Genomic DNA, 12,587 nt, shown 5'->3' on the forward strand with positions numbered 1-12,587 from the left:
TCAGCAGTGCATTGAAGATTCACTTTCCTTTTGTTGTGTTCAAACTCTGGAGGGGATGAAACCTTTTGACTCAAAGGTATGAGTACTAGCAACCGAGCCAAAGATGACACAATCCATATAATTCACAAAAAGCACAACTAAAACACTGCAATATGCTTAAAAGAGTCCTCTTGCTCTCCCAGATTAACCCAATTCTGAAAAGGTGGAGTTCAGTCAGTGCGAGCCACATAATAGTTTGTTTTTTGGTTCAGTGCATGTCGTAAAAGCTAGCACAAAATTTTCTCAATTATTTTTCCAAAAAAAATTGCACATTTTAAGGGCACAGCACTGTACACAATATATTCTATAATGTCTATAAAAAGGTCAAGTCTAACAGATGCAATTAGCACCCCATCAGCAGATACTATGTTAACAGCAAAGTGACAGAAGGTGCAGTTGATGCTGGTATCAAGTGGCATTTACACAGAACAACTTGCTCACGAATGTTAATTTTGGTTCTGCCAGAGTCACTCAGTCCCTGACCTCATCACAGCTCTGGCACGTGGACCAAGGATTGGAACTCGAGTGATGATGCAAGAGCCTATTTATTAAGCAAATGCAATTCTGGAACCAAACTATTGTCTCCTCATTTGCTGAGTTTCTATTAGACCACCACTCAGGCTCTAGAAGAGACAGTCTTTGGTAATGTGCAGTACTGTTTGTGACTCTCCACAAGGACATTTTGGGTGTATATTGGGTTTCAGTGATGGAGGCTGGCTATGCAGGGATTGAATCGCCCTGAATCTGTTAGTTACATCACTCTCATGTTGGTTGTTGAAAGCCTGCCATTCATCAGATTGGATATGTCACAAAGGAATGGTTAGCAATTTCCTGCATTTACCCATACATTGGTCAGATCAAGATGAGAGTGATTGTCCATGATATCAAGACAGCATTTGACATTTGACAGAAACATTGAAGATTAGAATCCCTACAGGGTGGAAGCAGGCCATTCAGCCCATCATGTCCACACCAATCTTTTGAAGAGTATCCCACCTAGACCGAACCCTCTACCCTATCCCTGTAACGCTACAGTTACCATGGCAAATCTAAACATTATTGGACTCTAGGGAAAATTTAGTATGGCCAATCCACCTAAAATCCACATCTTTGGACGGTGGGAGGAAACCGGAGCACCCAGAGGAAACCCACACAGACATGGGGAGAATGTGCAAACTCCACACAGACAGTCATCTGAGGCTGGAATCAAACCCAGCTCCCGTGCGCTGTGAGGCAGCAGTGCTAAGTACTGAGCCATTGTGCGTCCAAGTAATGGCAATCAAGAGAAAAACCCGACACTGATTAGAGTTATGCCTAACACAATTGAATACGGTTGTATTATTGAAAATCAACCATCTCAGTCCTAGAATATCACTTCAGGAATTTCTCAAGGCATTATCCAAGGCCCTGTGATCTTCAGTTGCTTTATCAGTGAATGTACAATCATCAATCTGATGAGGGAAAGGATACAGTACATTTACAAATCCTCAGATAATGAGGTAGATTGTGCCATTATGCAGCAAGACTTGGACAACATTCTAGTCTGAACCGATGAATGGCAAATAATGTCCACTCCACATAAATGACAAGCAATGATATTCTCCAAGGAGAGATTTCACTTATTTACTCTAGACATTCAACGGCATTACTATTGCTGAATCTCCCAACATTAAAATGCACCTGCTGCCATTGACCAGAGGTAACTGGGTACTATCAATACTGTGATCGCATCAGCAGGTCAGAGGCTGGGAGTAACTTGCCTCCTGACTCCCAAACATCTGACAAGCCCCAAGTCAGGTATTTGATGGATTACTAAGCACTGATTAGTGCCAATCTAATAAACCTCAAGAAGCTCAAGAACATATAGGACAAATGAGCCTGCTTGATTAGCATCCTAATCACCATGTTAAACATTAATTATGTCCACAGCAATGACAGTGGCACAACTTTGTATATCCACAAGATACACTGCAACAACTTGCTGAGTCTCATTGCCAACTTGCAACCTCTAGCACCTAGAAAAGAGGATAGGACAGCAAACATTTCGGAACATACTGATTGAAAGATCCCCTCTGAGCCACACACTCTCCTGACTTGGAACAATATCACCATCTCTCCAGTGTTGCTGGGTAAAAAAAACTGGAACTCCTTATAACAGCACTGTGGTGCACCTACAACATGTGTTATTGTTGCTCAAGTGACTACTCACTGTATTTTCAAGGGCAATAAGGTGTGGCAGAAAAATACTGGCCTAGTCAGAGAAACCCAGTTGCCTGAAATAATACATGAAAGAAAATACAAATATCCTAATACTTGTGCAAACTTAGTGAGGGACAATTAATTTTTACATGCAAAGTTCTTGGTCACTGGCATTCCTGTTAAATTGGAAGGGCAGCAAGCAAGAGTGGTTATACAGTATTAGGCTGAGGTAGCTGCAGGTTTTCATCAAGGATAAACAGGGCAATGGCAGCCCAGAACCTTAACAGTCAATAATCACTATGTCCAATATGGTTGCGGCCTGATATCCCCAAGTTTTCCCAACTCCAGATGCAGTTCTGACAATTAATAATAATTGACAAAAGCTCTGCGTGTTTTTTTTGACCATGTTTATAGTGACTCTTATTGGGCTACATTACTCTGTACTTCCTTTGATTAATTCTGGCAGCACTCACTATGCTGATAAACTATTCAACTGCAGCACAAGTTGAAGGAGATAGTTCTGGAGAAAGAACGCTGCCAATTATTCTTCTGGGCCAATAATGTACATTTAATGCAATTATCTGGATGAAATGACAAACTGGAACACAAGTTGGCTATTGAGCCAGTTTAGTGATATCACAAAATAACATATCTGTGGACTGACTTAATATCACTGCTTTTGCTATGCTGTAATATCTTTGATTAACCAAATTTAAAATTGAGACGGATATATTTAACAACTGATTCAACTGCTGTTTGCAGAAGAGAACTGCAAATTTCTATCACTCATAGCATAGACATGAGACTGAATACATGAACTTTCTGTTCTGTAAGATATTGATTTGTGTTCTTTTTAAATCAACTAAGCCAAATGGGGTGGGATCAAAAACATTGATCTTGTGTGCCGAGTTTCAACTTCTTTTCAAACCAAGACATATTTTCTTTTCTTATAGACTGTACCTTGGCTATTGGTTTGTCTTTTTTCTTCTCGGACTGCACCACACGTTCAAGCTGCTGAATTAAAGAGCGCAGTATCTCAATTTTAGAAGTGACACCATTTGTTGTCGTCTTTTCGGAATTTTTTGGCTCTACTGTATGGCTAACAGCAGAGAGTGCACAGACCAGACGCAGTGTCAATGAGCGAACTTGAAGCCATATTCTCTCCTCTTTCATTGACGATTTTCTTTCCCCTTCTGACAACTCCCTACCACAATTAAAAGGGAAAAAGTTACAATAGCACTTTTCTGGGCAAATTTAGTCATTGAATCCCTACAGTGCAGAAAGAGGCCATTCCACCCATCAAGTCTGCACTGACCCTCCGAAGAACATCCTCACCTATCCCCACATTTTTACCATGGCTAATCCAACCAGCCTGCACATCCCTGTACACTATGGGGCCATTTAATGTGGTCAATCCACCTAAACTGCACATCTTTGGATGTTAGGAAAACAACCAGATTGTTTGGCAGAGACCCATGCAGACAGGGGGGAGGACATGCAAACTCCACACAGCCACCGAAAGCTAAAATTCAACCTGGGTCCCTGGTGCTGAGAGGCAGCAGTGCTAACCATGCCGTTATATAAAGAGTTTTTCACTCATTAACTTACATAAATATGCTCACCTTTAAATGCACAATGTTTCCTATTTGTGAGCCACAGACGTTTTACAGCACAGAAAAGGGGACTCTTGGCCCATCATGTCAACATCAAACGAACATCCATTCTAATCCCATTCTCTAGCATTCGTGTCTATAGCATTTCAAGTATTCATCGAAACATTTATTAAATACCTTGGAAGTTCCTGCCTCTACCATCCCTTTCGGCAACGAGTTCCATAATGATCTGGGTGAAATTTTGCTTCTGCAATCCTTCTGAACCTCCTTACCTTAAAACTCTGCCACCTGGTTATTGACCCTTCTACCAAAGGGAAATGTTTCTCCCTTTCTACCCTGTCTATCCCTCTCAGAACTGTGTTCCCTCAATCAGATCTCCATCTGGCCTTTTATGCTCCAAAAGGAACAACCCCACATTATCTAGTCCCCTTCATAGCCGAAGTACTCCAGCCCAGGCAACATTTTGGTGAATCTCTTCTGTACCCTCTCCAGTGCAATTTTATCCTTCCTACAGTGTGATGAGCAGAGCTAAAACACAGTTCCCCAGTTGTGGCCTAATTAATGTTAAATACAGATCCGTCATCTCCTTGCTTTTGTATTCACTGCCTTGACAAAGAAAGGCAAGTATCCTTGTTACCTTCTCATGCCAGCTAGTTGTAATCTTACTGAACAAGGTGGCCAATTTAGTTATAATTCGTGATAGTTCAGGAGCACTTTTGTGTTGTGACCACACCAATGAGGAATTGTTTTGAGATTTGTGCAATAGATCTATGATCTCTACGACCTATTGCATACAGGAACCCTTGTCATTAAAATGGGAAGTGACAGCTCATCCATCAGATTTGGATTTGCATCTAAATCTCATGGGTGAAAAGTCTAACTCTCTGCACTGTAGAATTTTAAATATTCTATATCAGAATATATACAAATACTTTGATTATAAAATTCAGCATCAAAATGGCAGTGAGAGAATGAGAGGGAAGAGGGGAAAGGGGAACATGGATTTAAAAAAAACAAGCTGATGGTAAGTAAAAGACACACATAAGAAAGCCTTTTGAAAATAAGGTAGGAGATGGTGAGTCAAAAGAATTTTTCTAGGAATTTCTAGAGATCAGGGCACAGTGACTGAAGGAATGGCCACCAATGACAGAACAAAAGAAGCAGCGAGAAATATTCCAGTACCTGAGCAGCAGGGGACAAGCGGAGTGACAAAGATTCATTGGGGAAAGGCTATGATTCAAGTGCAATTAATTAACTGACCTGTTTGAGTTCATTGGAAATGATCAGAAGAGTGCAAAAGTCTTGTATGTGTGAGAGGAATTTGTGCTATATTATGAAGTCTGCAAGGCTAAAGAACACCTCAAAGCTTGATATCTTTGATGTTAAGAACATTAGAGACAAGGCAGATGCGGCAGGATTTGGTGATAAATGAATTAGAAAAGGTCTATGAACACTGATAGGCTGTTCTTTATCAATGTTGTGGACAAGTCTCTTCTGCAAAAAAATGGACGTCATCCAGGATGTGTGAGGTAAAGGACAGCAATACTAGAATAATATTACTACATAAATATATCACATCTTGTTAGAGAAGAATTTAAAACAATGAAAAGACAATCATTTACTACTAGATTTTCATCTCTGGAATTTGAAACATTCATCTGCTTCAATTGTCGATAGAGGTTATCCATTAATTATGCTTGCCTTTTATTGTCATTTCCTCACCATCATAACTAAAATTGCAGTTTACAAAATTATTTACCTGTCCTTTGGATCCCAGCTAATACTAACAGCCAGATCCCGGTTATCCCGTAGATTGTCCCATGGAATATCATCCTCATCTGGACATATACCCATTGCTTTTATACTTTCTTCCAGGCTGTTTGTTCTAGAAGAGGAAATAAGAAGATATTTAAAATATAAAGAGCTAACGTGCAACTGTGGGTTGTCCCAACTTGAAAGACAAAGGCTAACGTGAATCTATTAAAGTAAATAGCCTACAGTCAGTTCTTCTATAATGAGATGGTTGCATTCATGTGCAACCCCGCATTACAGAAAAATCGCACTTTCGATACAGCACTTAAAAGTATTTGTGCTGTATTCACATCACAGCCAACACACATTTCAAAAGTTTGCACTGCAGAAACAACATCCCCAATTCGTTAATCGTTACAGCAGATTTGCATCGATGATACGCATATTATAACAGCACGATCTGTACTTGAATATTGTAATTTCTATGTGTGCCTCAAAACATTAAGTTTCAGAAACTACTGCATTACCAATCTCCCTGTTTCCCCATTTTAACACAGAATAACAGGAAGAGATGAAGTTAAAGTCAGAAATTAAGTCAAGGTACCAACTTTATAAAGCAGGCAAACAAAACAAAAATTCAAATATTAGATCCTGTTCCAATCATTACCCTCTGCTGTTACATGTGGATTATGAAGATTACCAAGGAAATATATTCAGCTACAGTACAAATTAATGCAAGGCCATTGGACATCAAGATGTTCCTACTACATAAGTACTGCGTTCAAAAGTACAGAGCATTGAATGGGCAACTTTCATATGAAGACAGGATAGAAAAAGATTTTATCAAAAGCAAGACGAAATGCATCTTACAAATAAAATAAAAAAGCCCCAGCCATTTATTTTATATTAAAGCATTGAGTAAACAGCTTAAGATATCAACTACCAAAACAAGTGAGGTAGTAAACATAAGCCTTGTTTTACCAATACAATACTGTCTGGTATTGCCACACATACATGTTTGCTTCGAGGAAGAGATCTAACAGCATACGTTCAATGCGAACTTGTGCAAAATGCAGAGAATTATTCAGCCTGTTCCGGAAGGCAATGAATTCTGGGATTTTCTCAAACGCACCATATTTGTATGCCTGAATTATGTATTCAGAGGTCTGAAAAATCAAGTAAAACATCACATTCAAAAGGATTTTTATGACAACAATGACACAAAAAAAATGTTTCTTGAAAACTTAAGAAAGACTTCATTGAAGACAGAAAATCCAGTTTCTCCTCAAAGTAATGACTCTTACTAGGGTACGATTGGTACCATATCTCATGTGATATGTTGGATGTTACCTAATTGAGATCACAATCCTGTCCTTGTTGACATTTACATCTTTGTAATTACCAGAAGGTTATCATTGAGACATCAGATTCAGGAATCTTAAAAAAAAGTTTACATGTCCAGTTCAGAAGCACTGAGGACAAGTGCTTCATTCCCACTGTCGATCTGTCTGAGACCAAGCAACCCAATGCAAACTGGGAGCTGAGTGAAGGGAATAACACTAACCAGAATAGTTTTAGGCTCAATTCTTGGTCTAGCTAAGTTAGGTGACTGCAGCAAGAAGCAAGACGGAGATACAATTGACTTGTGAAATTTTTGTTTGAATTTCGGATAATCTGTTTCTGTGTCGTAATTCAGTCATTTCTGGTACAGTATGTGGATGCAACAGATTCCCGCTGATACATGCCGAAGGCAACAAGTATTTCAAAACCTCTCCTTGGTGGCCATCAGCAGAATCATATCGTATCACAATTTGTAACTTTTGGGAGAAGAGGAGATGGAGAAACATTTCATTTAAAAAACAAAACATTGCCTAAAACTACTGTGCTGTTTTAAGGTGGTGATACTACATTGTTTAAATAACAAAAACCAAAGGGAAAGAGTGCACTGCAGCCTAAAACAATAACTTCAGGAATTGAGGTGGCTCCATAAATCAGAAAAGCAAAATTCAGTTTGATAAAAGCAAAAAAATCTTACATTTTCAATCAAATTTTGTATGCTGTAAAATATATCCCTACGCCAGTACTGCCAAAACCTGGGAACTCACCTTTTTTGATGTGGTCCTTAACCAGAATTTGGAAAATGGACAATCAAGAATGGTTACAAGGAATTTAAATTATGGCTAAATTCACAAAATTGCATTTTTACAAAAAATGTTCTCAAACAAATGGAATCCACTTGCTGCAATCATTAATTCTGCATGGGGTTAGGTGGGAAGAATTTGAAAACAGCAATGACTAATGCTGACAGATTGCTCTTTCAATGCAATCCATTCAAAGTCTAGATTTGCACCACACTTACATCTTTCTGGTTGGAGTGGAAAAACCTGAGTGTGAAGTTACATGCTTGGGAAGCAGCAGCAAGGTGGCCCAGCGGCTCCGCATAACGAGTCAGCAGATATCTGCCAGTCAAGCATAACAGTATCAGTCACTAACTCTTGCAAGACAACATCACTTTAAAGACAGTTATTCTACATTTCAATATACTTGCACTAATTTTGTCATAGTTGCTTATATTTATGAATATTAAAATATCTTTGAATTTCCTTGGCACAAATTCCTCTCAACTGCCAAACATTTTGTCAAAATTCTGCTTAAAGTGTATTGACACCGTAAATAATAAGCATCAACCAGTGCTCTTTGGATTTAAATTAATGTCACAATTCAAGACCGATGTAATTCAATGTTATTTGTACACAAGTACTAACAGCAGAGATATACTTGTATGATCAAGATTAAGACTTGGAATTGATCTACTGATTTATTGTTAATCCAGAGAATCCTTTATCATGGTTGATAACAGCAGTTCTATTACGCTTGGTTTTATTCGGAAGGTAGTGTTATTATTGGAGAATGGAAATCAGTTTACATTGAACACAGACTAGAAAAAGAGCAAAGCCCCTACAATGTTATTTGACTCCTATCCTCAGAACACCACCAATTTACATTCCTTGTTTACCACACTGCACCTCTTTTTGGATTGTTAGATTTTCAAATATATATTAATTTATGCCAAGGGCCTGCATGCAGATTGGGAGAACAGTAATCTCCCAGTTTCACAAAAATCTAATGTTTTTCCTAAGTGCTCTTGTTTTTTATTCTTCTTTCCAAAATACAACACTAACAAGAGGCATAGTTAGGTGGCTTCATCTTTCAAAGTTAAGGAAATAAAAGAAGGCACATCAGCACACTGATATAATCTACTGGCTATAAAATCAGCACCCACCCAATTGTATCATGCTGCACATGCTTGGCATCAAGACTGGTGTATAAGTCTACAACTGGCTCAAAAGCTCCCAGCAGACAATAAATTCGAATGAGTAGCAGCTTGAATTGAGCACTTGAGGGGCTGTTAGAGAGGCTCTCTTCCAACAGTGCTAGGGATCGCCACAGCGGCCATTCCTCACCTGCAAGAAGATTAGTACACAAAAGTATTAAGCAAAAATATCAATAACAGATATGCAACAGTGAATAATAAGTGTTTAAAGCCATTTTATCAGATGACTTGTCCAAAATCATTGCGGTGAGAGTTTCTTTTCAACATCTTTACAATTTACTTCTCCTCCCAAAAAACCTAATTCAAAATGTTTACATGCTGCACTCATCAAATCTGATCACTCATTAGACAAATAATTCACTGCACAGAAATTAGTCTTCATGGTATTTATCAAATAAAATCTTTTTTGCATATTTTGAGGACTATAAATCCCTTTTTTTTCCCCACTCTGAACATGTCTTGCCAGATGGTACATCCCACAGTTGAATAGATAATGCCTTTGAGGCAGAGACCTTACACGACTCTAAACATATTAGTGTATTTTAAATTTTAGAAGGAAGTAGTTGACATACTTGTGTCGGTTAGTTGAATTGAAGACTCATGCACCATCTTTCTTTACTAAATACTCAGAAATATGGAAGACCTCACAACTTCTCCTTTCATTCTTCTTATAAGGTTCAATTTGTTAAACTATTACTAGATTACTATTATTCAACTTATCTCATCACACTTCACAATCTTTACGATGCCCTGCAGTATATGATTTGACCTTTCAAATCTGTTTCTCAAAAAACCTTATTTTACAATTTGCTTGTGCTGTGTGAAAGCTACTCACCTCCACTTGCCTTCTCCTCATACTGAAGAAAAGGATATTATCAAAACAGGAAAAAACAAATGGATGATGAGTACTGAATCAGTGTATTTTCAGTGCTTTGAAAAACTGATACAGTGCAAGCCCAGCAACTTTAGTTTTTTCAACTAAGTTAGCAAAAAACAGTAATTATTAGCATTTTGTGGCCATGTTTAACTAGTTTGAAACACAGCAATTAAAACAAAGTTCTGGAAAATCCAATATCAGTTTTGAAACTTTAACTCTAATTTATCTCTCCACAGATGCTGGTCACTTAAGGGAGTATGAACAGCTGGGAGCTAAATTAGAAAGCAGAACCAAAAAGGTAACAACCTCTGGAATATACCTGAACTGTAATTGGCACAGGGTCAATAAGATAAAGCAGATAAATGTGTGGCTCAAAGATTGGTGGGGGAGAAATGGGCTTGAATTCATGAGACAGTGGCATGAGTATAGGGGAAAAAACAACCTGTTCCAAAGGGAAGGTCTTAATCTGAACCATGCTGGGACCAGAGACTTTGCAAATCGCACAGCTAGGACTGTAGACAGGGCTTTAAACTAAATTTGGGGAGGGGGGGTGGTGGGATTCCTAAGTTGCAAGTGAAATTAGAAAACATGAATTACAGGAGGTGCCACGAGTGCAAACCTCAGAAGAGGTTAATAAGATCTCCAACACAGACACAAAAAGGACAGAGTGTATGGAAAGAGTTAGCAATCAAACTTCAAACGTGCTAAACAAACAAATGACAATAAGAGAGACAGTTAATACAGACTGAAGGTGTTATATTTGAATGCACACAGTATAAGGTAAATATGCTTGTGGCACAAATTGAAATTAACAGGTATTTTGTATTAGGCATCACTGGCTCAAGGGGATAAGGACTGGAAGCTGAATATTAAAGAATATACATCCTATTAAAAAGATAGGCAGGTGGGCAGAGGGGGTGGGGTTGTCTTGTTAGTAAGAAATGAAATTAAATCAATAGTAAGAAATGATGTAGGGTCACATGGTAGAGAATCTGTGTGGGTAGAATGGAGGAGCTGCAAATGATATTAAAAAAAAATCATAGTTGAATTTATGTACAGGCCTCGAAACAGTAGTTAGGAGCTGGGGTGCAATATACACAAGGAGATACAGAAAGTGTGTGTGAAAGGAAAAGTTATGGTGATCATGGGGGATTTCAATATACTGGTGGATTGGGAAACTCAGGATGGTCATGGATTGCAAAAGGAATTTGTGGAATGTCTACAAGATGGCTTTTTGGAACAGCTTGTGGTGGAGCCCACAAGGGACAGGCAAGACTGGATTTAGTGTTGTGCAATGAGGCAGACTTGAAAAGGGAGCTTAAGGTGAAGGAACCCTTAGGAGGCAGTGACCATAATGTGATTGAATTTACCTTGCAATTTGAGAGGGAGAAGACAGAATCTGAGGTAAGTGTATTAAAGCTGAATAAAGGCAATGACAGAGGCATGAAGGTGGAGCTGGGTTGAACTGACTGGGAGAGGAGCCTATCAGTAAAGACAGTGGAACAGCAATGGCAGGAGTTTCTGGGAGTAAGTCAAGAGACACAGCTGAGATTCATCCTGACGAGAAAGTAGCATGGTACAGGGATGATGAAGCAGGATGAGCCATGGCTGACTAGGAAAGTCAGAGATAGCATAAAAACAAAAGAGAAAGCATTTAGTGTGGCAAAGGGTAGTGGTAAACCAGAGGATTGGGAAACTTACAAAGACCAACAGAGGGCAACAAAATAATAAATAGAGAGAGAGAGAAGATTAAATGAGTGTAAGCTAGCCAGTAATGTAAAGAAAGACTGTAAGAATTTCTTTAGATATTTAAAGAGCAAAAGAAAGGCAAAAGTGGAAAATTACGCTGGAGAGATAGTATCGGAGAACAAGAAAACGGCTGAGGAACTGAATAATTACTTCGTATAAGTCTTCACAGTGGAAGACATGCATAATATCCCAAAAATTGAAGAGAGTGCTGAGCTGAGTATAGTGGCCCTCATCAAGGAGAAGGTGCTAGAAAAAACTGAATGGCATGAATGGATAAATAACCTGGATCAGATGGACTACACCCCAGAGTTCTACAGGAGAGCGCTGAAGAGATAGTTGAGGTGCTCGTGGTGATCTGTCAGGAATCACTAGAATTAGGGAGGGTCCCATAGCACTGGAAAATCATTAACGTGACACCCCTATTTAAAAAGGGAGTAGGGCAAAAGATGGAAAATTACAAATCAATTAGCCTAACCTCAGGCATGGGTAAGATCTTGGAATCCATTGTGAAGGATGAGATTTCTGAATATTTGGAAGTATATGGTAAAATAGGGCAAAGGCAGCATGGCTTCATCAAGGGGGTCGGTGGGAGGGGGGCACGCCTGCCAAATCTGCTAGAATTCTTTGAGGAAGTAACAAGCAGGTTAGACCAAGGAGAGCCAAAGAGTGTTATCTCCCTGGACTTCAAGAAAGCCTTTGACAAGGTCCACACACGAGGCTACCAAGTAAGATAAAGGCCCATGGTGTCAGAGGCAAGGTACTCGCATGGATAAAAGCTTGGCTGTCTGGTAGAAAGCAGAGAGTGGGGATAAAATAAGTCTTTCTGAGGATGGCAGCCAGTGACAAGTAGTGTTCCACAAGGCTCAGCGCTGGGACCACAACTGTTCACTTTATACCCTAATGATCTAAATGAAGGAACCGAGGGCATTCTGGCTAAAGTTTGCAGACAAAAGCAAGATAGGTAAAGGGACAGGTAGCAATGAGGAGGTGGGAGAGGGGGCGGCAGAAGGATTTGGACAGGTTA

At 39.2% G+C, this 12,587-nt stretch overlaps 1 protein-coding gene across 1 annotated transcript in view; it reads right to left on the reverse strand.

Annotated features, from left to right (window-relative positions):
* The window catches only part of naa25 (N-alpha-acetyltransferase 25, NatB auxiliary subunit), a 104,052-nt gene that overhangs the window by 31,432 nt on the left and 60,033 nt on the right, over positions 1-12,587 (reverse strand). The window contains exons 14-18 of the mRNA XM_072587970.1: positions 8,887-9,067; positions 7,963-8,062; positions 6,618-6,769; positions 5,611-5,736; positions 3,199-3,442 (exon numbers count right to left, since the gene is read on the reverse strand). Of these exons, the coding sequence (XP_072444071.1) occupies positions 3,199-3,442; positions 5,611-5,736; positions 6,618-6,769; positions 7,963-8,062; positions 8,887-9,067 (803 nt within the window). The remainder of the gene's footprint in view (positions 1-3,198; positions 3,443-5,610; positions 5,737-6,617; positions 6,770-7,962; positions 8,063-8,886; positions 9,068-12,587) is intronic.

The sequence above is a fragment of the Chiloscyllium punctatum genome, chromosome 17, assembly GCF_047496795.1.
Source record: "Chiloscyllium punctatum isolate Juve2018m chromosome 17, sChiPun1.3, whole genome shotgun sequence".
In the NCBI taxonomy this organism is placed as follows: Eukaryota; Metazoa; Chordata; class Chondrichthyes; order Orectolobiformes; family Hemiscylliidae; genus Chiloscyllium; species Chiloscyllium punctatum.